Genomic DNA, 26701 nt, shown 5'->3' on the forward strand with positions numbered 1-26701 from the left:
ATTTTGTATGAGTCAGGAGGCAAGGGAATAAGAGAGGTCTCCAGCAAAGAGAAGAGGCAATGACAAAGCACCCAAAAGCACTTTTGAGTGCAATTTAATGGACTGTGCTCTTTATAAACTAGCCTCCTGTTCTGCTCAATTGTGCAGTGACCAAAGACCCCATCCCAGATCCATGTTCACGGCTGAAGGAAAGATAGACTTACATCTCCCAGGAAGCCACCTCAGCTACCAGGCTAGGGATTAACAGGCAGGATTTCTCCCTGCATCCCACACTCTGCCCTCTCTACTCAAGTTGTACCAGCGTGTAGAAACATGAGAGATTCCTGGGATACGGCATAAGGGGAATCAGGGATCTGCCCTTATGCAGCCTCACTGCTAAGAGGCTATCAATGGTGAAGCAGGAGTCTGTGCTTCTTCTCTTGTTTTCTCATTCTTTCTTGGTTTAATGTAGAATGCAGATACAGGCATCCCCTTCAAACTGAACAGGATTCAGTGTTGTGTTCCTACCTGTACATCCAGGCCACCAAATCTTAAATCCTTCTCTGGATAGTGGCTGGGCTCCAACAGCTACTCCTGGTGAAGACAAAATGGGTGGAGGACATGAAGATGGATGAAGCAGTAAATGAAGTTGGGAGAAGCATTTGGAACAATGAGGAACATACAGGAACAACTCTTATTCCCGTGTGATTTTCCAGGGCCAAACGAGAAGTTGGTTCAGGAACAAGGAATGCAGTTTGCATCTACTGAACAAGGAACTGCATTTTATAAAGACGTGACTCTGCAAAGGATTTAGGATGTAGTGATAGCAAGCAGCTGAACACAGACATCAGTGTCATAGGGTATATATGGTTCTTGGTTGAACAGATAATGCTGAAAAATTAGAGGCTGTCAAAAAGAGTCAGGAAAAGTACCTAAACATGAGAGACAAACGCATTTGAGAAGACCTTTAAGAAGCTTAGTCACAAAAGAAGACTGAAAAGTGATTGATTAGTGTGTGTCGGTGAAGGAAATTTTTCCATGAAGAAAAAATATGAAGTACTAAAAGACTGCTGATTTTAGCAGAAACAAAAACCCGTGGGTGAAAGACGATGCCAGGTGTGTTCATATTTTGAATGAGGGGCAATTCTTGTCTAGCACAGCAGGCAATAAATGCCTGGAACAAACTGCCAAGGGAAGTGCTGAACTTCCAGTCTTTCGGTGTCCCCAGAGCAAGGCTGGGTGCTTTTCTCACAGGTATTGTTTCAACACAGACCTCAGTCGAGTTACCAGCCCCAGCACAAGAGCAATAGACAGACAGGGAAGAGCGTCTTACAGACACAAGATCAGACGAGATGATCCGGTGGGTCTTTCTGGATGTGTGTTTTGTGAACATAGGAACTTAAGGTCTTTAAAGCTTTCTTAGAAAATCCCAAATATCTTCCCCTGAGATTGGCAAGTGCAGGAGTACATGGGCAGCCTGGATAAAATCAGTGCTTCAACAATAAAAATAAGAGATTCAATTATACATGACTTGCCTCTATGCTATGCAAAGGGAGCTGGCATTTTGACTTTCACCGGCTGAGAACCTGCTGTGAATAACACTTGGACCAGGAAGACTGATGACATTTTGAAAGAACTACATCATTCACCTGATGAACTTTTTATGAGACAAGGAATTTACCTTTATCCATTTATCTACAAAGATAAAAGTCTGCAGGCTTTAAAAATGAAAAACAGGTAAAAAACCTGACTGCTTTTTCAGGACCGTTTACAATGAGGTAAATATAAACGCTAATCTATCAATTTATAACGTTTGTCTCTCAGCATCCTGCTCCATTAAATTCCTCATTGGCCTTCTCTTTCTCCTTTTTCAGTTGTTTGGATGAAGTCCTAGCCCCACATCAGTCTATGGCCAAACCTAATGGCGGAGAACGGAGGCAGTAACATATTCACCTTTCAAGTTAACCGCAAACACAAGAGGAAAGAGACATAGTTTTCTTGTGCGTCTTACAGAAATTTGCTAGCAGCAGAGGTCCAAAGAAGTGCAGAAAAACTGCCCCTAATCCAGGCTCATGATGGAAGAGTATTCAAGTGGACACAGGTACCTCCAAACAAATCCTCTGTTCTCACCTCTTCTGTCTTGTCCCTTCAAAAACTGTGCCTGCTGTAGTCCCACATCTCCCTTGCTCATTCTTCCAGTCTATTTTTGACAGTGACTTCCAGTCTCCTCTCTTCAGGTTTCTCACCCCAGTTTCTGTTTTCTTATCCATTCAGTCCTAGCCTTCCCCTCCAGCCTTGCTCTTCATCAGTCCAGTTTCCCACCGCCTCTGTCCCAGCATTCAGAATCAGTTTTTTTCCTGAGTTTCAATGTCTTCATAGAATCACAGAATCGTAGAATCACAGAATAGTTTGGGTTGGAAGGAACCTTTAAAGGTCATCTAGTCCAACCCCCCTGCAATGAACAGGGACATCTTCAACTAGATCAGGTTGCTCAGAGCCCCGTCCAACCTGACCTAGAATGTTTCCAGGGATGGGGATCTACCAGCTCTCTGGGAAACCTGTTCCAGTGTTTCACCACCTTCATTGTAAAAAATTTCTTCCTTATATATAGTCTAAATTGGCCCTATTTTAGTTTAAAACCATTATCCCTTGGTAATCCTGCCTTTCTTCTCTCCATATTCATGTTCAGCATGCTCAGCTCCCTGTTTGATCTCTCCCTCTGCCTCCCAGGGTCTCACAATCCCAGTCTCCTTCCCCATGTTTCTCACAATTCGTCTGGATTTCTATCCAGCCAGTTCTTCCCCTCAGCAAAGATTCTGCTCGCAGGCATCTCTCTTTTCACAGTATCTGCTCCTTCTCCCCACTCCCTTCAGGTTTCTAAGCACAGCCTCTTTGTTCCACTGATCTCAGGATGCTGATAAATTTCTTTTTTCTTCTCACCCTTCCTTCCGTGACCACTTCTCTAGCACTCCCAGTCTCTGCTCCCTTCCCAGTTTCCCCCCTCCCAGCCTGCTCTCACCAGCTCTTCTCAAAATACTCACACAGCCTGTCTTAATCTTCTTGCTCTTGCGTAGTTCCCCTCCATCATCTCTAAGTCACAATGTCATTCCTTTCTGCTCAATCTTAGTCTTACCACACTAAGGAAGAGCTGCTGATGGGAGAGGATGCTGGGAGGGGGGAAACTGGGATGGGAGCAGAAACTAGGAATGCCAGCGAAATGGTCAGGATGGGATTAACAGCCTATTTTTCCACTGAGTGGGTCCCCAGAAAAAAAATAGAACATTTGACTGCACTTTCTGCATAGCCATAAAGAAAGATTGTGGCCTGAGGATCACATATTCATCATGGAAAATTTCTGCCTTAAAGACTAAAATTTGGCAGTCATAAGTAGCAGAAAATTGGATCACTGCAAATATCAAGGGATCTTAATTAACAATTTGCCATTATTCTAGGTGTAATACAACATAATGTTATCCCCAAATAGTAACTGCTTCATCTGCACGACAACTTCATACTATTATTTAATTCTAATGTGATACCCTCAATAACGATCAGGACATCATGTTGTAGGCACATATACTACAAAACCATCTCTTCGTGAAAGGGCTTACAGTCCAAAACGAAGATTTAATCAGCTCGAATCTTCCCATTTTGCCCAGTAACTTTCTGATTATAAGAACATGAGGATAGAGTGCAAAACACATGTAGGTTAAGTAATTTTAAATAACCAATTATCCATATCCAGCCATGCTGGATTTGGGGTTTAATTGCTTCAGACATGCAAGCTTTTTCTCCGGTTATCTTTTCACAGCCTACAAACACAATTTCCTGCTAAAGTAGCATTGTCCTGAAAATTCACCATAATGAATTTTCCAGCCTGAGCACTCTGACCCAGTTCTAAGTCAGAAGTTTTTCTATACAGCTAAGTAAAAAACTTAGTAAATCATAAGTGAATAATATTGGCCTAATATAATGAGATTCTCATGACAAAATAGAAGCCGAATGCTCAGCTTCTGAAAAATCCATCCCTACACTTTACAGATAAATAACTGGAAACTGCAGAGCTCTACTTCCAAAACCCATCTAAAATGCTGTACATTCGACTTAGCATAGCTGTAGCTTTCTGATTCATAAAATAATAAATCAAATTATTTGCCTGTTTTCTCCCTGTAATAGCTGCACAATGCTGAAATTTTGCCACCAATCATGGAGCACTGGATCGGGTTTCAACTAGCATTTCTTTATCTTATTTTATAGAGCATTAGGTTAAAAAATGACCTATATTTCTGTGGCAATCTCTCTCCTGTATGCATCGCAGCAAAGAAACAAAAAACATGAGTACTTATTATTTTGTTAAGTGTGTTTGACTAAATGAAGTTATGAAAAAATAATGAAAATCTCTGCAATTCACCATAAAAATTTCATTTCCAAAAAGAGCCAGTAAAGCTGTCAAAGAAAAAAAAAATAATTTCTCTGGTATGTACTATTAGACCATACATAAGTGAAACTGCACATACATCAAGACCTAAATAACTATATATAAATGCATCCTAAATTTCCTGAGACAGATGGTGGATCATATACAGACAAGATATGCATTCCAAAAAGATTTTTCTTTAAGAAGAATAAGAGAGGGGAGATGAAAGAATAGTGGGGAAATGTTTAAAACACTATTAAATTAAAACAAAACCCACAAGATTATGCTGCGATATTAGACAATGCAAAGCAAATGAAAGCGAGGGATGACACAGTCGTTTTGGCCTTGATTCAGCAAATTGCTTAAACACATGTATGAGGACATCTTAGTTCAGGAAAGAATGTAAGTACAAGCTTAAATTTAACCATGATGAGATTTTCACCTTCACTCTGGTCCCCATATGCTGGAGTAAGCAGCTGGAGTGGTGGGAGGAGATACTAGAAGTCACTTGCAAAGGCAGGTGAAAAGGTCTCCTGGCAGAGGAACTGAGCGTGATGGCCCTCCAAGGTGTGGTGTAGGAGGGTGTCTGAAGGAGGGCAAAGCTACGAGCTGCCAGAGTGTTGGGATTTCTGTACAGATCACACTTTCCAGAGTGGACTAGGGAGGCTGGCGAATCTGCATTGGCCAAAAGCTCTTGTAGGCAGCACACGCTCCCGAGACCATGAAGATATCTTTCTGTGACCTTTGCCCTTTTTACTTCTAGCTCTTCTGTGCTTCTCCCCTTAGAAATTCATCAGATTCTCACTTCAAGGGCTTAAATACCACTGGCTTAAACAGGAGTTGGGCACGTGCCTAAGGTGTGAGAATAAGAATACTTTTGTACCTTGGGTCTATCAGTAAAGAGAATGTTTCCACTGCAGTCAGCAAATATGAGGAGGCAGAAATATTGTACTTAAATCTGTGTAAAAGGAGAAACTCTTGTTGGTTCTCTTAATTAACCCACTACCAGAAAGTAACAGTGAAAACTTTCCTTACATTTCTCAGGCACTGCAGATAAAAGGAGTTTCATCAAGTACAGTTCCGTATCCTAGATGGATGATGAATACTTCTTGCTAAAAGTGTTCAAGCAGATTGTGACATTTCCTTTATATCTACAAAAACGCTTAAGTTAAAACACTTGCTTCTGGATGCCCTTTATCTGTCATGGCTGTCCACCCTGTTACCAAACTAATAAGTTTATTATTCAGCTCATAGGGTCAAAAGTCAGGGAAGGTTGCTATGGGTAGTGCTAAGATAATAATTTTGCACTTCCTATGTGTTTTACACCGCATCTAGTACAAAGAGCAATTCATTCAAGTTTATACTTCGACAGAGAGGATGATAATATAGTGGTTGTGTGATGGCTGCTTGGACAGAGTAATCTTAACTTCAGGAATTTCCTCACCACTTGGAGTTTCTGATTGCAGCTTGAACAACGGAACAGCCTGCTTACCCTATCTGTTGAGCAGCAAGGCACTCTTCCACATTTTGTGCGACAGTTTTTGCATCAAATTTTCTAGCAATTTTTTTTTTTCTGTTTTGTACGTAGCTTTAAGGAGTTATAAGAGAATGAAAAAGGCAGAAGAAAATCATATTTTGTGAAACAGAAGCCAATAAAGAACAAAACCTCCTTGATCTACCCTAAGGACCCCCACACTCCCCAGTACGGATTAGCTCAGCCTTTTCTGCATTTCATTTTCTGAACTACTCTTCTTACGCATCTATTACTTTTTGCTGGATTTGCCAGCAGACCGTGGATATTTAAAACCTTCAAAATATCAACTCGAATAAGACTGGAGGTTCTTCGCAAATGTTATTAAAATACAAAACGGTTGTACAATAGTACATCTTTGCATCATTGTGGAAAATAATATTCTAGTTCCCTCTCTCAGTTATGCGACACCGTGATTGCAACATGAAAGCAAGAGTTCAAAAGTCAATCACAGAGCTGGTGGGCTTCATATTTACCATACTTTCAGTGGAACCATCTTCCAACTGGGTTTCGTCTATTTTTAAGACCAGAATTCCAGACCTAATCCCAGACTCGGCATAATACAGTCTTTGATTACCTGGGATCAAAACCTCACCTTGAATGCGTAAGCTAGTTTTGCAAACTGCAGAATTGTTATTGTCTGCTTTTTCCTTCCCTATGCATTTTCTTCGTAATGTTGCAAGACTTTTAGGTTTGTCCACCAAATGACACAAAATGACATAGCTAATGATTGTGTTACCAAAGATACCATTTCCTTTTTTAAAAAAAGATATTTTTATAGAATTAAGTGCACGTCATTTTTGAATATGATGTTTTATTTGCAAAAATGTAAATGATCTTTTCACTAAACAGCAAACAAAATGATGTATCTCTGAAAAATACGATAATGCTTTTTTAAGGATGTGCAGATGGTGCAGTTAGAACATCTGCAGCAACAGAGGATCTGAAGAGAACAGGAATTCTTTGAGAGGATGAGTTACTACCTCCAATCTATTTTTTTGCAATTTTTTCGCAATGTTCTTTACTGAGAAGCATCCTCTACCCTGGAGTGCTCAATATTTGGCCTTTTTTCAGAGCTTCTACTATACTCAAGAGAAAATCTTAATCATAAAATCTATTAAACATTTTAATCAGCCCACAGTCCATTTTTCAACATGTCATCAGCTCAGGTTTTTTATTTGCATCAAACAGTGTTTATTTACACAAACAGAACTCACCTTCATAAGCAAGACAGCTGTGCAATAGAGGAGGGTTATAGAAGATCAACAAGGACGGTCAGAGGTACGGTATGGTTTCAGCATGAAGAATCACCAGCAATCTTGCACTTTTCAGCCCAGAAAGAAAACAACCAGGGAATATATTAGAGGTCTAAAAGACAGTCCCTTTCATGGAGAGGACAGCGTGGACTGACAGCTCACTGCCTTTTCAAGGAGTGAGGTGCGACAAATGAAGCTAGCAGGAAGTGGGTTCAAACTGGACAGAAGATGCGATCGGGCTGTGGATCTCCTCGCCGTAGGATGCTTTATGGGACAGAACCTTACGCAGGTACAAGGGGACACTGAGCAAAGCCATGGAAAAGAAATCCATTCCAGATATCTAACCGCTTAGAAATTGCATCTGGTTTAGAAAACCTGCAAATGCCTGGAAGCTGGAGGAATACATGTGGGAAACATCATACAGCCTTGACTTGTTTTTGTACTCTTCCCCAGGCACCCTTTTTTTGTCCCTTGATTTGATTATAGAGGTGGATGAATCCTTGGTCTGACCCTATGGGGCTACTCTTCTGTTCACATATTTTGGTGTCCTTGATGGCAGAAATGGTTATGTGTGCAAATGTGCAGGTAAAACATTAATTAAACTTCTGAAGCAAGTTTTAATGATCTTCCCTACCATTACACCTCCTTCCACGTGTCAAGAAGTGTCCTGGTTTGAGGTAGATTATAGTGAATACATAGTAGGTGCTGTGCTTGAAGATCATCAAGGAGATAAAGGGGCGCTTTACAAAAAATGGTCTCTGCCTAGACTACATGCCTAGTTTAATCTAGTCTAGATTAACATCTTCACGAAATTAAGAAATCAATTAAATACATCATTTTCAATATCTCCACAAAAGTATGGCTTTGGTTCTCCAGTTCAGAGGTGCTCACACTATTAAACTGTATCTGGGGAATGACGTCAACCTGAAAACAGAAGTATTTTTACCCTTTTCACTTAAACTCCAGTAATGCGAGATAGTGAATGAACTATAAAAAATACTTCTTAAAACCAGTATTTCAAATGTATTTTAATCTTCTTTATATCTTATTTCTATGTAATGCAATTATTATTTTTTCTAATTCTGTTCATTATGCAAGTCCTGGAAGGACTTATGTACTTCTTCCTCTGCGAGTGAGGACTCTGCCACTTCTTGTATCATGGCTAATGCAAATGGTGAGAGCACTGCAGCTGCAGGTGGAGACTCCAATGCCTTGAAAGGCCGATGAGGACCCTGAGGGGGCCTATTTATTCCAGTGATCTTTTGTCATCCAGCTCCTTCTTTTGGTTGTCTTGCACAAATTTTGATTTCCAAAAAGATTTTACGGCACCCCTGAAACGGAAAAAAGAATTAAACAAAAAGATACCTTTAAGTAGGTTTACACGAATTGCTCTGAATCATTCCCTTCCCATCCACAATCACTGTAACTGGTTTGTAAAGTACTTCTTTCCAGTCTCCAGAAGCTTGCTCCTGTTTTCTCTACTGGCAACACAAATCTTAAACTACAGAGAAACTGAAGAGACCTAGTTCACCCAGGTTGTGATTGTCCTCAGTAACACCATATTTTGATCAAATAGAACATAAATCCCATTGTATTCTGTCCACCTACCAGTAACAAATCATAAAGATCATGGGAATGATCACACCAACAGTCACTATGATTCCAGTCACCAGGCTAAAGACCAGAATGGCATCGGTCGTTGATCTCATTGATTGCTCTAGCTTTGTCGTTGTTCTTGATTGCTCTGGCTTTGTTGTTGTTCTCCTTGATTGCTCTGTTTCTATTCTCTTTGATTTTTTTGTTTGTGTTTCTGAAGAAAAGAAATACATGGTCATTATTATGTTCGAATTGTCAAATGAATCAGGCATTTAATCTAATGGGCAGGACTGAAAAGGAGCAGGGCTTGATTATTTACTGACATCTTTCACAACCTTCAGGCCTTTACTATATCAGCAAAAGTTAGAATAGTAGCATTTTATACCTTCTTTGCAAAGGCCTATCTAACCAAGGAAGATGCAAAGAAATATACGCATGTGGAGTGGGACACATGTCACTTAACACCTGTGAAACACAAAGAACTGCAATTCCTAAAGACAAGACAGAAACGAAAGTGGGAGAAGTATCTGTTTGGTACACGATAAGAATGACTAATATAACAATATTTTTTGCTTTAAGAAATGCTTTATTGTAAGATTTCAAGACATGCCCACATAAGATACATGAATGATAAAGACAGAAGAATTACCACAGGCTGTCTGCCACTCGAGGCAGGCCGACTTCTTTGTTCTGTGCCTGGTACCAGGTGCTCTGTCACCCAGGGCCGAGGCACCAAGGTACCACCATGCTACAGAAGAATTCTAACAATGGTAATTGCTGGAATAATAATGATAATAATGAAGCCAAAAGAGAGTATGCTAACAAAAGACAAAATTCAAGGACTTAAGTGCTGCTTTTCTGTTCCCTACCTCTATCTAGGTCTACGAAGCCTTTATTTAAAGCAAATAACCACTGAGCACGGAAAGGAGTTGTTCTGCATGGCCCAGAGATACATAGCGAGGAGCAGCTGCATGAAGCTGAGAAGTGAAAAATGTAGCAAGGATATCAAGTAAAAATGCATTTTATAATGCTGTTTAACCATTCACCTAAAGAAAACCTTTCATTACTTAGGCTGTTTCTCTAAGACCAGACGCACCAGTTAGGAGGTGCCTCTAACAAACAACCCAGAAAGAGTGGAAAATGCTGAAAATGGTCAACCAGCTTCCCCCATCTGCAAACCAAACCCAGTCACTTTGTTGTGAAATTTAATTGACCTTATTCGTTCAGCTACATTCAACCAAATCAATGAACCACCCGGCATCTTCCCAGATCGCGCCAGCTTTGGCAATTTTACACAAGCCAACCTTAATTTCTCTTTCATTTTCCATCATATAGTTTCTAAAACTACAATTTACTATCTTGTTGCTGACTGGTATGCAAAATTCATGTTCATACTGGTAGGAATTCTGTGTAGCAGAATTACTGCAGGAAAACCATTTCTATTTCTATTTCATTTCTACTTCTATATAAGGTCTCATGCCACTGTCATCACTGTAGTATCGAAGCAACTCTTCCATCACATCATTTGAGTTTCATTCTTCTGCATCACAGAATTCTGATATTCTTATACCACAGCTCATCTACCAGGTTCTCCTGAACTTTCTGCAAGTTATAGGGCAGGTAAGAATGGGGAACTGGCTGAGAATATAATACATAGTAAGTCTGAATGCTGACGTTTTCATACCATGTAGAGCTACCTGCTTTTAGACTAATTCACTTCACTGACTGGACGGTGTCCTTTTAGAATTACATGCAGTTGTGGGTCATGGAGGTTAATGAAAATTATCTTCAGTTTTGCAATTTCATTAACGTAATATATTTTCCCCTTGGCAACATGTGAATTTAGAGCTCCAAAAATACCTCTGTTTACAGGCTGTAACAGGAGCCTGCTGAAGAGAAAAGAAAGTTTCACGTTATCCACAGCTAATCTACTCAAGTTTTCTTCCTAGCCAAGAAATTCTTCCAACAGTTAAGAACCAGAACGGCCCAAGAGACAACATGATAATACAGAGGGGATGCATTCCAAGTAAACACGTGTTTAAAATGCAAGTAGGAAGCAGACAGAAGAGCAGCTTCCCAATAAGCTGGTTTACAATGAGCAAAGACTGATTCACATCAGGTGCACTTTTAAGCCCCCGATTGCACTCCTAAAGTCCAGGCAACACTCCCAATCAGGCAGTGAGGATTTCCCCACAGCCAGAATATGCCTTAAAAACATCTTCAGCTTTCAGTTAGGGTTACAAAGATGTCTGTTTAGAAACATCAACTGTTTCTAAAAGTCCTCTTAGCTTTGTAAAAGTAGGAAGAACAATTATTTTTTGAAACACGAAAAGTGTAGTTCAATGACTTTCAACTTGAAGTCTACAGCCTGCTGTGAGTGTGTGGACTACTTCACTATAAAGAATGATGAAAAAAAAGCAAAATCAATATATTCCACAATTACATTGTAAAACAATTCCTAAAATTGTGTGCAATCTACTAGAAATTTTCTAGAGTTCTACAAACAAAAAAGACATTGATAACATATCTGACAGTTTCAAGCAGATTGCCTTCAACCCTACCAAAAGCTTGGCATTCACATTTTACCTGTTGATTATTTATATTCATCTTAACTAAAAAAGGAATGCACTTAAATGAAACGCAAGAGTGAGATACTGCACTTAGGCTGCAGATACTGTTGGATCTAAATTATGAAGATCCATTTATTTGTCCAAGTCAGAACAAAGTAGGAAGAAAGGAAAAGAAGGAATGCTCAGATTTAATGTTCAGCTTCCATCACTGCTTGCTGATTTGAGGCTAGCCCTGTGGCAGAAACCCCAGAGTGTGCTGGTCACAGCTCATGGAAGTCTTTCCAACAGCTCAGGTGGTCCAAGCACCATACCCTCCCTCCACCCCAGATCCTATCCGCTGTGCTAATGGGGCGACAACAGGCTGGATTAAAGGAAACCAAAAGTGTCATCTGTATGGCCATTACCAGCTGCTAAGAAGCCTGATAGTTTTTTTATCTTCTCTCTGCCAGAAAAACAATATACTTAGTCTGAGCCACTGTGCAGGACCTAGCTCAAGGACCTTAGAATTTACTGCTTTCTTATTTGGGCTGAAAAAGATATGTCACAGACCTCTCTCACACCAAGCATCAGAGCAGGGTAGCTCTAAAACAGAGAGCACATTCTCTGCTGTGGTGTGGCCCACCAACTATATCTCCATTGTATACCACAGTTTAACAAAGCTGCTTTGATTTCTATGCAGTGTGGTGCATCTCTGGACTGTCCTCTGCCTTCACGGAACCCTCTCTCCTTTAATTTGCTTAAATCCAAATACATTCAGAAGCATCTGCTGCCACTGCTGGCACTTCCCTCCAGAAAATATCATCAATACAAATTCTGTCTCTGCATTCTATTCAGTCATTTCTTCAATAAGAGAGAGATTCACAACGCTGTAAATCATACACATCAGGAAAGTGGAACACCTGCTTTTGCAGCACCATTTTTGTCCAAAGGAAACCCACCACTTCTGCCAGCAGCACTGTTCCTCTTCATCCTCCTCTTCCCCTGGGTTTTTTCATGGAGCTGGAGTTCCTCCTAGACCATGATGTTGACTGTACAGCAGTGCTCCATCTACAAGCAGACGCTCAACCAACTGTTTACACGGTCCAGCAGCCAACAGGAGTTCTTTCCACTGGTTTTCAGATCCAGAAAGTATGTATCAGTTTGGCAGAGGGGAATGAGATTCTGCCTCTCCAGACTGATCTGGGTTTTTTTTTTTCCTGTTAGTATAATGGTGATGCATAGCTTTTCTGTTTCCCTTCTAGATTATCTATAAGCTTTTTTCCATGTGTTAAAAATGGATGGATATATGCTAATGGCAGAGCAGGATTACATACACATAGAGGAGGTCCAGGGTGTTAATCTTGGGTACTGGGATTCCCCATTTTATTTCTGTGCAAATGCAAGGACAACGTCCTGATTACACATTTGTACAGTAGCCGGTTACAGAGATGTAACTTTTCTCTCTCAAAGAAGCTCTGGCACTGAAGTCATCAGCAGGAAATGAACTGAAGAGAGGTGGGGGCCAGAATGGGCTCTGAGACACAAAAACGCCGTTGCCTCCATCTTCTCCACAGAAGTGCCACTAGACACACACCCTAAACTTGCTGTCTCGCTCATGAGAAGCATGGAGCTTGGAGCACAGCTGGGATCTCAGTAGGCTGACACCCTTCACATAGCATCCTAATGAGGATCCTTCTCTGCTCTCGCATTCCTCCCTTGCAGAGTCCTCCCTCGTCACAGGACTATTATTAGTAAATATGAATAAACCGCCTTCCAGCTCCAAAGTCTTCACAAAAACACCAAACAACCCAACGGGCGGGAGTGTGAAACAACACCCTTCAGTGCCTCAGGGTAGCGATTTAGTAAGAAGGCCATACAGAAATGTCAGTTATTAAAAGATGGGATTCTCCTTGCAGAGATCCCAATGATTTCTGATTAAGATAAAATACTTTTTTTTTCTCTGTTAAGTTTCTCTTGCTCTAAAAGATAAAGAGAACCCATCACTATGAACGGTTCTGAAAACAAAAGGAAGTACCAAATTACTAAAGACCACTCACTTATGCAAAATGGTCATTACCACTGTTCATCAAAAGGTCACTGAGAAGCACGGTGATCACTGGTAAAGGACACACAGAAGCTCTCCATGCACAGCTTTAAAATTAACTCATATGAAGTTTTGCCACGTGGCAAATACACACAAATTCCTGCGAGGTTTTACCGGCCCTTTTGCAACGTGTCTTGCCTTCCTCCCACGCCTCAAAATCTGAAGCGGAAAGTGTCACGATATATATTTTCCAGAGGTGGCTGTGGGGCCAGGTTTGCAGACGGTGTTGCTGAATCTGGCCACGGCTGTTCATGTGGAGGTAGGAAGGATGAGACCAAAGCCAAGACATTTGCCCCTTATTGGCTGCATTGATAATTTTTAGCTCTGTTGACGACTTCAAGGCTTTCTCTCTAGGAAAGCGCCAAGAAGAAAAGCCAGCCATGGAGCAAATGCACTGCCCTGTCCTGTAGCTCTGGCATGAAGAAATGTGTCTCTGTGGGATAGTGAAAGGAGCGATCTAGGCGATGAGAAAGACAAAATATACAAACTTAAGCTTATTGACTTGAGTGAAGCAGAGAGATAGTCAGAATCGCCTCTGTTGGATTTAAAAAACAAAACAAAACAAAAACAATTTAGGAGGTAACAGAGAGGACCCACTCTTTTCCTGACTAAAACTGATTTACCCTTTCAGTTGGTTCCAACACACCTCCCCAGATCTGTAGGAGACGCTCTCCCCGCAGACAGTGTGACCTGTTGTTCCGGGTGCTGGTGCCCAAGCAGGGGGGGACTGAGAGGCCATGGCCCCTGTGAGGAGCAGCCGGGGCCGCCCTGAGCCGGACACAAATGGTTCCAACTGGTTCCAACCAGCTGGCTGGGGTGAGGTGGACAACAAGCCACGGCCAGCCCACCACACCTGCCCTACTCCCCCTGACCAGAAATCTCCGTGGCCAGTTTTGGATGCTGGAAAAAAAATCCATTTCAGTCCTGTTGACTACCTGAAAAAGGAGATTTTTGTCCAGTTTCTGACAGCGGTGGTGTGATTCTGCCCTTCTTTACATTTCAGCTTGGAGACCAGATAGACAAATGGCAAAGAAAAAGACGTTCGCTCAACAGAAAGACTTAGATTTTTCGGGAGCAAGCAGAGAAATCATCTTGCTTGACAGGGATAATAAGCTTAATTTTCAAATTCCCCAACCCTCATTTCAAAAAGGTCTTTTACTGAGGAAGTGGGAAAGGCAGCATTGTAGAAACGTTGTAGAAACGTTACCCCTTTCCAGGGTCTGAACAACACAGCAAGATGTGCTCTCAGAGAGCGGAGCAGCCCTGCAAAATACAAGGCAGCAGCTACGAAAATCTACATCCAAACACAAGGAGTCTTGCCATGTGCACTGCTGCCGTCAGAAGAATCTTGCTCATTTCCTCCTGATCCTTTTGGAAAAGTAAATGCAATCTTCTGATCTGGCTAAACTTCTGACAGAAGAGCAAAACTGGATCTGCATGATGAAAGTCGTTGGTACGTTCTCATCCAAAACTTAAGCTCATAATTTCTTCTATGTACCTAATTAACAGTTGATAATTTCTAAAGTCCAAATAACGGCACTCCTGGGGAAGCAAAGCCCAGAAACACCTCTGTACAAAGCCAAAGGACACTGATCCGGCACTAAGCACAACCACCCACTCCTTTTAAGCTACTCAATAAGTCTTAGAGCTTGTCTTCTTCAGATTTCATAAATATTTTCTGAACCAGTAAGTCTCAATCCTTGTAAGAAGTTCTCAGTGGATATGTCTGTTGGGCGGGTTTCATCTGAGCACTTTTCACCAAGACTACTCAGTCACAGTTTAAACACAAGTGTGTGACTCGTCCTATTGATGACTCACCGAACTCAAGTCAATGGGACCATTTGCATGCTTAAGCCTAAAACAGATTATGTGCTCTGCTAATTCAGGTCTCAAAAAGGAAGCTTCCTCTGTACAAAAAGGAATGGAGAGACTGAATAGTGGGAGAAGGGGGGGGAGGGGGAAAAGCTTTGGGTGTTTTGTGACTGCCAGATGGATTTAGAAAATGAATAAACAAATTCCATGTTACCGTACAATGGCAGAAAGGACCTCAACAGAGATACAGGAAACAGCCTATCTTACTGAAGAGAGAGGGAAAAAAGCAGGATTCCCAGGCTAGACTGTTTTACTTAGGTAAACAGCATGGAAGGGAGAAACATGGAGAGGGGTATCTCCAAGGATTTCTTCATTTCTAGTCTGACGTAATTTTGAATATGACCTGAATCTACATTACCTCATTAAAGACCTTAAATTTCTAGAAGCAAGGCACTTTCGCCCTTTCTGTGATTAGAAAAGACGGAGTTTCTGCACGGCTATTCTCATGGTTTGAGAAAATTAGCACACTACTGCCTTTCCTGATGAAGTCAGCAAAAGTCCCATTAGCAGAGGAGGTAAGAAAGATAGTACTGGGGAACTGGCTTACGATGTATTTTTTTTAATGTTAAACTTTCCTAAATCCATTGTGTATAAGCAGATTGCAGATGGCCAGTAAAGGAAAAACTCCAAAAGGTTGTTTTCCTGTTTCAGTATTGAAGTGGAAAGGAGATTTAACTGCAGAACCCGTGCTGCTGGTGCTACGTGGCAAGTGAGACAGAAAGAAGTCTATGATAACCAATCTGGGTGCATTAAAAAAATAAGCAGGTAACAGGGAAACCTCCTTATTTTAGTTTGAATTTTTATGAAGGATAAAGAAAATACTCATTCCTGACAGAAGGAACCTCTTTATTCCCATTCTGTCATTTCTTTTTACATGTCTTTTTTACTGGCCTGCATTTCATGACAGTCATTACCACAGCACACAAGCTCCTGCCTATATACTACTGGTGACATGCAATCTTACGAAGATGGAGTACTACATAAAAACACAAGGCCATATCACTAGAAGACTGTAAGCATCCCTACGAGCTTACCAGTTTTTGCGTAGACTGTGTATTTTATAGATGCAACTGTAGTTCCTTTTTCTTGCGTTTCACACTGGAAAGTACCCGAATGGGTATCTCTGCAAACTTTCATAATAGATGAATCGCTGGGAAGAATATGCGCTGTCTAGCCACATATAAAAGAAAAAAAAAAGTTTGTATTTTTTCAAATAGATCTGCAAAGATGAGTTTCATTGTGTCAGACCCACAGGAAAGTGCTTATTCTGTTCCAACAGCTTTGAACCTGTCAGGACCACTTGGCCCCTGGGAAAATTTCTCCCACCTCTTCAGCACCTCCTACTTCAACAACTGGAAGGGCAATGTGGTTGTGATTTGCTGATGTGTATTCACTCACCAGCCACTATGCCCAATTCTTCTGAAATAACAGTAAACATTACTCCCTAAAATGATTGTTCCCCTGACATAAACAGGAAATCGAAGCTGCATAAAGAAGCAAAGCCATGTGGGTCCTTGTATTACCAACTCACCAGTGAGAAATCAGGGCTTGTTTGCATTATGACAGCAAAGGAAATAATCGGCCCAGAAGCCTGCGCAATTCAGATGAAGCATGTGGTAAACACATGCAGTATGCAATTTTTCTGCAGAAAGTGGGGTTCAATTACTCACCTTGTTTGGAATTAACATCTTCCAAACATATTTAAATCGATATTCAGGAGGCATAAAAATACAAGCAATCTTCACGCAGGCAAGGCCATCAGAAATTGGTATTCCCCCTATAGGATGAATTTTTAATAGGTACATCATCAACTATATGAAACATCTCTGTATAGATCGCACAGTTCATAATTCTTCAAACACAGAACGTTATTTGGAAATTATCCTTTCCCTTAAAATTACTTCAAATACTTTCTGCTTGGTCTAATGTCTGGAACCAAGCACATAGCAGAAAAATGGTATTTTACAGGGACTTGAAATCAAGCACACATCAGTATCGAAATGAGATCTGAAACATTAATGGATTGCTTAACACAGTGTTTGGAGGGTGGAATGCAATCACTTTATTCCACTTCTACCACACTCAGAGACAACAAGGATATTTCCTTTGAATCAACTTATTTGCTGTAGATTACTGTATCACAGCGTTCCACTTACATCCACAGTCTGCTGACGTCCGGCATTCCTCCACACCAACAATACATTTTGTTTCAGTCCCAGGGCATCCACTGGTTAACAGAACTTCTCGAATGCCAATCCCTTTGGGAGGGGGAAAAAAAAAATCTTTCACTCTGCATTTCTTCATCTGCTTCATACTCTGTTTTTCCTTTCTCTTTCCCTATCCTGGATGTTAATATGATGCATCTACCAAATACCAGGCAAAACAGATCTTCTCAGAGTGCCTGCTAAAGCTATCCCATGTTGGTATCTAAGATTTCAAGACAACATCTACTTCTGTCAGACTCTGCACCGCAGGAAGCCAGATTCTTAGAATCATCATGTGTCAGAAAAAAGAATTCAAAATGAATTCAAAAGTGTCTTACAGAAAAAGAATTTGAAATGAAACTAGTATATGTTTTGCAAAACAGTTAATTCACTTTAAATAACAAAAGCATTTAGGCTCCTGGCCTTTAAAAATGCTCAAATCAGATGGCACAGAGGATCTTGTACAGATTGCCAACTCAGTCTGCCTCCAGTCTTCTGACTGTCTGAGTGTCTTCGACTCCCACCGAGGTCAACAGAAACTGAAGGCACTAAAAACCTCCTGGCGCTGGGATTGAGGACTCTCAAGTTACCTAACAGCGACCAACAAGTGGTACAAGAACGCCACTAACAGCCCCCAAAATGAAGCCTCTCAAGGACAGAGGCTGGTGGTCAGTAACACAGGGCTTCTCATGAGAAACAGGTGAAATTAAGTGCTGACCACTAGGACTCCACCTGCAACTCCTACCCAAGACAAAGAACAGGAGACAGCCTATCACAGATGTATAAAGTTAATGAAAATTCCTAGATAATGTTCAAGGAAGCAAAAAAAAAAAAAAAAAAAAAAGTTCACTCTCACTATCAGGATTTCAATGGGAACATCCTCGTTTTAACAATTATGAACAGATTCAAAACAAGTGCTATAATTGTTTTTGCCAAACAGTGTGTACACAGTTCATTGGAATGACATAGCTTGTGGGGGAGGCAGGAATAATGTTTAGGCCCAGTAAACACTGAAGGTTTTGCCGTTTTTCCAGAAGTATTTTGTTTACTAATAGGCAAGGAAAGAGGAGAGTTACCCCCCCACCCCCCTCTTCCATAAGAAATAGGAAATTGGTTTGAATATTGCATTTATGATGCATCTGCCTTCCTTAAATGTGTATTATATAAACCAATGGATTTCAGAGTGTTTCAGAGATGTCATGTAACTCGTGAAACAGTACTTCAAGTGACAGAGGGAGACAACACCACTTACTGAAAATGACACAAAACGAGGATCGTTCTCCACTCCAGAGAATGTCTTATCTCGTAGATGCAGAGACAGAGGTGTAAATGGCAGTGAACCGACATTTTTATTAAAGGCATTCCTCTTTCTTCAGTGCCATGTAGGTTTTTTTAGCTCACAAAAAAAGACAGGAAACCTATGAAAAGCCAAAAGGCTGGCTTGATAAAATCTGGATGCTGGGCTAGCTCTAGTCACATTCATCAGGAAAAATCTCAGCATGTCTTATCTATGTGAATATTAAGATTTGGGAAGCATATCACACTCAAAGGGTGGATGGAAAGAAGCTCTTTTAAATAGATCTACAAATTCTTTTGGTACTGCTCTGCCTCTTCCTTTTGGACAGTTTTTTTCTTTCATTCCCATGTTTCCTTTCCCCACCTCTTCTTAGTAGCTGCCAACGCTGATGAAAATTATCTACTGAGATGCTCTAACAAATGAAGTCTTAACTTCAACAAGTCATACAAGTTAACCTAACAGAAAACTGGCCACAGTGCAGTAAAAATAAATTAGCCAAATGAAATTCACCCTAGAGAAATGTAAATTAACAGACTGGTGGAGGGAGGGGGGTGAAGAGGGATGGTCCACAAAGAATCGAATACTTAACAATAAAAAAACAGAGAAGTTATTTCTCTGAGTTATGAGAGAAATTTAGAAGTAAGAGTGGCCAAAACAACTAGACCACAAAGAGACCACGGTAAATTTGAGGCAGGTATGACAAGACATCATTAACATATGCTTTAATTATGCTTTAATGCTTCTGTAAGCTTGGCCTATGAGTAGAGGAGCAATGGATCTAAGCCACAGCATTACTGGGAAAAAATACAGAAAATGGAGTCAGTTCAGAAAGCGAGGAGTATAAAGGGCTAGACAGACTAATCTAGGGAATAAGAAGGAATATGAAGAAGGCAAAGAGCTTACAGCTTTACTGGAAGAACCAAGAAGCAACTTTTCAGCCTTTCAAAAGACAAACATTGAACAGCCTAGGCTAGAATGAAGGCTACAAACATGATCTGAACTCCAGATACGAGATGATGCCAGATATGAGATGATGCCTTTTTCTTTTTTGTTTGAGCTTGTCTTCCCTGATTCTTCCGTAAGACTACATAATTTTCAGTACTAACTTTCCCCATGGCAGCCCTCAGTGCTTTGTGTTTGTAGCTGGAATGGTGCTGGTAACACACCGATGTCTTGGTTACTGCTGAGCACTGCTCCCACAGCATCAAGGCTGTCTCTTCACACCCCAAACCCCCCAAAGGCCACTAGGCTAGAGATGGGCAAGAGGCTGGAAGGGGACACAGCCGGGACAGCTGGCCCAAATTGACCAAAGGGATATTCCATACCATATGATGTCATCCTCAGCCATAAAAGCTAAGAGGAAGGAGGAGGAGCAAAAGGGTATTTGTTATTAAGGCATTTATCTTCCAAAGCAACCACTATGCATACTGGTGCCCTACTTCCCAGGAAGTGGCTGAACATCACCTGCTGATGGGAAGTAGAGAATTTTTCTTTTTTTTTTCTTGTTTCCTCTGCTTTTGCACACAGCCTTTGCTTTTCCTCATTAAACTGCCTTTATCTCAACCCACAAGTTTTGCATCTTATTTTTTAACCCCCATCCCACTGAGGAGGGGAGGGATAGAGTGGCTTGGCGGGCACCTGGCGGTCAGCCAAGGTTAACCCACCACCACATTAACTCTGAGGGACCAAAAGTAAAACTGAAACAAAATTTAGTGAAATTCCCTGAAAATAAGGAACATTTGAGACATCGGATAGAGGGATGGGACTTCAGGAGCAGCTTCTTAGTATCCAAAAGATGTGTGCATCAGAGCAAGTCAGGTTATTAGAGTATTGGGATACATATACGGCATTGATATACACAACATATAAGCAGATTTGAAATTATGAAGTTAAGAAAGAGAAATACTAAAGTATGTAGAAGCAAAAAAAAAATCTCCTAAAACCATAACGTCCTAGGATTGGAAATAGGGGGGAATCAAGGAAGTTCTATCACTGGAAATATGAAAAAGTGACTGGAAAAAATGAAAAGGCATACTCTAGAAAACATGAAACCAATGGGGGCAAAAACTCATGTCTTTTTCTGTGGTCTTATGAGAAGCTGAATTTGTTCAGAAAAAAATTAATAGCATTTCTGATTCAAGACTGCTTCCTTAGCAATATAACTACCACCTCACAGCAGTTTCTATCACCACCCTAAACGCAGAGGTGTCTTCTTAAGGCTCATCTCATTTTTCCTCTCTCCCTTCTTACTCCAGAACGATACCTCTCCTCTCCACTGCACAATTTATAAATTGTATAAATGTGGAATACAGAGCAGGCTACTGCAGGCAAGCAATTTTTTGGCAATATTGTATGTGGGAAGACATCTGTGAGAAGCATCAGAAGATCTTTCATCTTCTGAACATCTCACAGATGTTCACAAATAGCGAAAATTGTTACTTTGTGGAAGGCAGCTCGTGTGCCAATAAACGTAGGGAACTGGTTTAAAATAGGAGCTTGCAGGCTGTGAAATTAATAAAACAACAGATCTGACCTAAACTCCTAATGACAATCAGCCTGATTGTTTTTGCTAATTATAGTTATTGGCAATTGAAATCAATGAGAGGTGAATGAGGGCAAGCAAATTACAACTGCTAAATTGCTACAGTTAGCACTTTTTCCTTTTTTTTTTTTTTCCAAAAACAAATGACAATATGTTTTATTCATCTGCTTTGCTACTTACCACATGTAACTGTGCATTCTCCAAATTCTATTTGTGGGGACACACTGGCACTCGGACCTGAACACAAAGTCTAAAGTTACATCTCTAATACAATGACAAGGGTGGGAATGCCCGATTAACCGGAAACTCACGCCTTGAAATCTTTACTACTTTTTAACTGAAATATGGAATTTGCCAATATTTTTGCTTTCACTAACTAGACCAGAAAAACAAGACATTTATGAAAAAATTATCATAAAATCCAGTGTGAAAAGCATTCATGTTTAAACCTTAAGATGATTCTTTAAAAGGAAAAAACGTACTTTTCTTATAAGCCAGCCTATGATGTTAAATTAGCCTACTGAATGCTCTGGGAAGTGCAGTGTCTAGGTTCTATGCAAATTATAGCTCTTCCCTGAAAAGAGTTAAAAATTTTCATTAAACAATATTCAGTTCACTCATTTCCTTGTTCTTTCTGGCTAACGTACGCCTTCCCACATGATTTTTTTCCCCATCACACTTCAAGGTCAAGTTTAGACAGCCAGCACAAAGATGAGTCAACCAGGTACAGTATTTTAATTAGGTACTAGGGTTTTAATCACTGTGATTGGGTTCCTTCCATTTTTTAATGGTACTTTGAGGTTACAGAATGGGTTTCACAGAATGTACAAAAGCAAAAGGTTCCCATCTCCATCTGGGATTCAAATCTGGATTATATATTTTATTCCTAATAGCATGCAATTTGAAGGCTTGTTTATAAGGATACTGAGATACAGTAACTGTTCCACAGAGGAACTAACTTAGTGAAGCTCCTTTGGAGATTATTCATTAAATAAGCAATAGGTCTCTTCAGTTCTTCCAAATGCAAAGAGAAAGTCACTATGACTGTTTTTACAAGTCTACACTGCCAGTCCCGCCTACTCAGATTATTTTTTTCTGATAACGAATACTTACCAATGTAAAGTTTGCTTTCACTGTCTCTCAGTTTTTTATATTCAAGATTTATGTTTACAAAATGTTACTTCTGTGCAGCAATGCTAGTTTATATATCACTTCTTGCTACTAAATCTCTGAGTAACATTTACATTTTTCGCACACTATCCAAAACTTTAAATTTCTCAGGTTGAAAGGAACAGATCCATTTCTCTTGCAGTCAGTGATATACAAATATAAAACCTTTATTCCTCCGTTGTAAAGGATTTACACTGCAGCAGCACGGTGCATTCTCCACAATGATACACTGATACTGAACTCTTTTCCCCAACATTATAAATGAGCCATCAAAATCTTATTCTTCTGTTATCTCTAGCTGTCTCTATGGATTTGACATTTACTTCAGCATATAAGCTGTGCTCGTCAGAACAGTCTTCTTGCGTGTGCACAACAATCCTTAAACAATAACTTAACTATCCAGCTGAATGATAAAAAATCCAACCTTAGTCAAAACATAAGGAAAAAAATGATAAGACTAAAATCCTATGAAAACAGAGACAACCTTTAAAATGGCTAGTGTATCCTCAAACTCTATCTCTAATGAGCCTTAAAAGATAACTTCTTTAGAAGATGGTCCCCACCATGGACACCCTATCGTGCTTTCCTTAGCTTCTTTTAAATTAATGGGGCAGTCATTCAACAGTCTTGTCTAACGACAACCACCACAGCACAACAGAGAGGAGGAGGAGAACTTAAGGAACCTGTCTCCAGTCTAAATACAGTCCTGTTTACAAATACCTGTCTTCAACTTGGTACAACGTGAGTTGCATTTTTTTGCTTGCGCAGTATAAATGTAAACACGCAAAAATGAATGGGAGGGAGGGCCAGGACAGCTTCAGATGATGTAAATTCTCAACTCAATAGATTTCTGACAATTTCTATCAGCTCACAGTAAGCTCCAAACCTCTACCCTGAAAGTAAGGATTACTGTAATTCAATTCTGAGGTAACAAGCTGAGTGTAACCACAGCAGGGTGTCAGTAAATCTGAAAGAAGCTGCCATTTCCCATCCAGACACAAATTAAAAAAAAAAAAAAAAAAAAAGAAAAAGCTTTAGAAACAAGAAGAGACACAAAACTTCAGACATTACTAATAGAAGGTTGAGGGACTTTCTTAACCAGTGAAAGCAAACTTCTAATTATAGGTGAAGATACCAAGCATGATATCCTTTCAGGGTTCTTCTGGCTTCAGGAGCACCACAATGCACAACAGGACTCTTTTGTCAGAGATTCATAATGATGAATGGATGTCATGGTTTGTGCTGGGTTTGACTATAGCTCTAAATAAAAAAGATACTGTATTTTCTAAGCAGCAATGTTCCAAATAGTAAGTCTTTAAACACATCTAAACTGAAAAAGTTGACTGGTTCTAAATTAACAAATTCATCAGGAATCACCAATCCTGATGTCTGACAATGATTTTTTTTAAAAAAGCAACAAAAAGAAACTTTAAGGGAAACAGGATCAGATTCATCGATAATCCTCCAGATAACATAACACTTTTTATATGAATGTTATGAACCTGCCACGCCAATGTCACACCACAAAGTTTTGCATTCCTTCCTTTACTTGCATTTCCTCCATACATTTTAAATGAACCAAAATGTTAAGAAAGCTTCCGGTAAGAAAGTACAGATCTTTCTACTTATATAAGATGGCTGGTTCCAGTCGCGTCAGGTTCAGATAAAAATATAGTGTCAGCCCTATGCAAAAAGTATTATGTATATCGCTGCCATTAGCATTAATAGGAGTTATATATGTAAATCCCACACATGCTGAGATAAGAATGTGCTAAGGAACTGCATTTACATTCCTGTCAGGGGGCTGCAATTAGTACCAGCACAGCAAAGGCAGGCTGTATTCCTCTCTACATTTGGAAGCCTTGTAAAACCTATGTAGGACAGAAATCTTTGCCATTATGCACCGTTTTAACTACAAGCCACGTCACAGCAGACATGCAGAATATTTCAATAAACACTTAAAAAAGCCCACAGAAGTCCCGCTAAAAAGTCCCAGCAGAGAGCACACGAGGGCTCATGGCGGTGATCCCTTGGGGAACTCGCCAACTCCTGAGTTGGGAATCTCACCCTTGCCAAGTATTGTGGCTTTGGCACTTGGGGGGGCGGGGGGTCCTTCCGCTCACAGGGCGGAGGGGACGGGGGGCATCACCCCTCTATCCGCAGGGTGACACCGCAGGGGGCAGCTAAGGGTGATGTGTTGGGACAAGATGGGGACGGGAATCTTTCCATGGGCTTTGCACTTGACAACACATCAGGCTGGGAATCTCTACAGTTCATTTGCTAGAGGACAGCCAGGACGGGGTTAGCACGTCTCAGGCCCTCCCTAGCCCCCACGTTGGGCTACAAGGGTGGCCAGCAGCCCTGGAGCTTTCCCTGGCCCACCCTCCCCGTGACGCTGCATGGGTTAATGGATACAGCGCTGGATACCCTCCCGACGCCGTCCCACCGCCGGTGTGGGACACCGGTGAGCGACCGTGACCCTCCGGCGGTGATGAGGCCTTGCTCGGAGAGCACGACGCCGGGCGACCCCGCAAGCGTCGCCTTTGCCGCACGAGGCCTCCCCGCACCCCCGGAGAGGCGGGGACGGGGGCAGCTCCCGACGGGGGCAGCTCCCCGCGGCGGCAGCGGGAATCACCGGATTTGCGGGAGAAGCCGCTAAGGGGAGACGAGCAGGCTGCCGGCCTGAGGGAAGGCGGTTGTCCGCGGACCTGCCGGGGAAGGGCCGGGGTCGCCCGGCGCCCCCCGCCCGCCCAAGGCGCCCCCACCGCCCGGGGGCCGCCCTCACCCGGCTCGGCGCGCCCGCTCGGGGCCTCCGCGCTGCCGCCGATCGCGGCGCCCGCCGCCAGCGAGGCCAGGAGCAGAGGCAGGAGCAGGCGCAGGCCCCCCGCCATGCCGCCGCGCTCCGAGCCCGCCTCGCCGCCCGGCAACACATTCCCCCGGGAGCGTCACAACGGGCCCGGCAGAGCTCCCGGCCCGGCCCCGGCGGGGGTCCCGCCTCCGGGCTCCTTTCTGCGGGAGGCAGCCGGGCGGTAGGTTGAAGCAGGCAACCGGAGAGAGAGCAGTTTGTGCCGGGAATACTGTGCTCAGCGCCTTCCCTTCCTAACAAAATGGGGGCTAAACTTCGTGGCTGCCCGCTAAAGGTGGGCCTGAATTTTAACATCCGCATGTGCAATGGCAGCTTTTGCTTCTCCAAAGTCCAGAAAGGGCAGATTTAGATTCAAATCTTTGTGGCCGGCTCCTTTTTCTTAAAACATTATCGTAGGTTTTCTACAGACTGCCCCTTCCATCTGGCAGAGCCCTGCGCAAAGGGGGTGCAAACTGAAGAAACACACCCACGTTCAGAGCAGAAAACTGGAAATTGTGCACGTTAGACAACAGTGATGGTTGCGAGTGGGACGCCGGGCCAGCAGGTAGAGAATGTTAAGAGCCTGCTTGCAATGAGCATCCCTGCCACCCAAAACCAGCGTCTGCAAGTGATGCTCCTGCATTTTACATGTTGTAGTCACCGCTTTGATGTTCAGAAAGCCTCTGCAGATGTCCCGAGCTATCTGGGCGAGAACTTCCTCTTCAGCGAGCACGACTTCCATCAGCAATTGCATTTCCCCAGAATAAAGAAATGCAGCCAACAGGGAGTTGCTCATTGAGTCCAGAGCTGGACCTGGGCTGTGTGAAACGCGCTTTCATGGGAGTTGAAAATGAACAGAGCTTTCCCTGCATTTCAGACTACCCATGTATCTTATCTCTTTGACTTAGCCTTTCTCTAATAATTTCTTCCCAGGACACCTGCTCTCACATGTGCAACAGCAAATGTGGAAGAAAATGCCTGGAACCGATCAGGCTACTTCCCTAAAGGCAAGAAGATTATTACTTTTATAAAATACTCGGGAGGCTCTCAGATGTTGAAGGCAGAGAAAGCTGGAGAAGTGGGGAAATACTATTTGATGGGTAATGAACCATCATATATTCAATAAAGTTCATGAAGCTGTCAAAGTTTATGTTGTCAAAATAATAATTATATCCCTGATAACTGCTCCTATTTCTATATCTTCAGGACCCAAAGTCATCTAGAACTAGGAAAAAAGTCAATATTGAATAAAACCAGCTGTCTCTAGGGAAAGGAAAAAGATTGACCAAATAGGTTAAATCCTAGGGTATATTCCCATCTTTCTTTTGAGACATTTTCA

At 41.7% G+C, this 26701-nt stretch overlaps 1 protein-coding gene across 1 annotated transcript; it reads right to left on the minus strand.

Annotated features, from left to right (window-relative positions):
* Nucleotides 1-8259: 8259 nt before the first annotated feature.
* SPACA1 (sperm acrosome associated 1) lies at nucleotides 8260-25408 on the minus strand. The gene is made up of 8 exons (XM_074579371.1): nucleotides 24964-25408; nucleotides 21528-21584; nucleotides 17461-17562; nucleotides 16975-17081; nucleotides 16339-16474; nucleotides 8792-8993; nucleotides 8508-8514; nucleotides 8260-8394 (listed from the first exon to the last, which is right to left on the minus strand). The coding sequence occupies exons 1-8, from the start codon at nucleotides 25406-25408 to the stop codon at nucleotides 8260-8262; spliced, it is 1191 nt and encodes a 396-aa protein (XP_074435472.1).
* Nucleotides 25409-26701: the final 1293 nt, after the last annotated feature.

The sequence above is a fragment of the Larus michahellis genome, chromosome 3, assembly GCF_964199755.1.
Source record: "Larus michahellis chromosome 3, bLarMic1.1, whole genome shotgun sequence".
Classification (NCBI taxonomy): Eukaryota; Metazoa; Chordata; class Aves; order Charadriiformes; family Laridae; genus Larus; species Larus michahellis.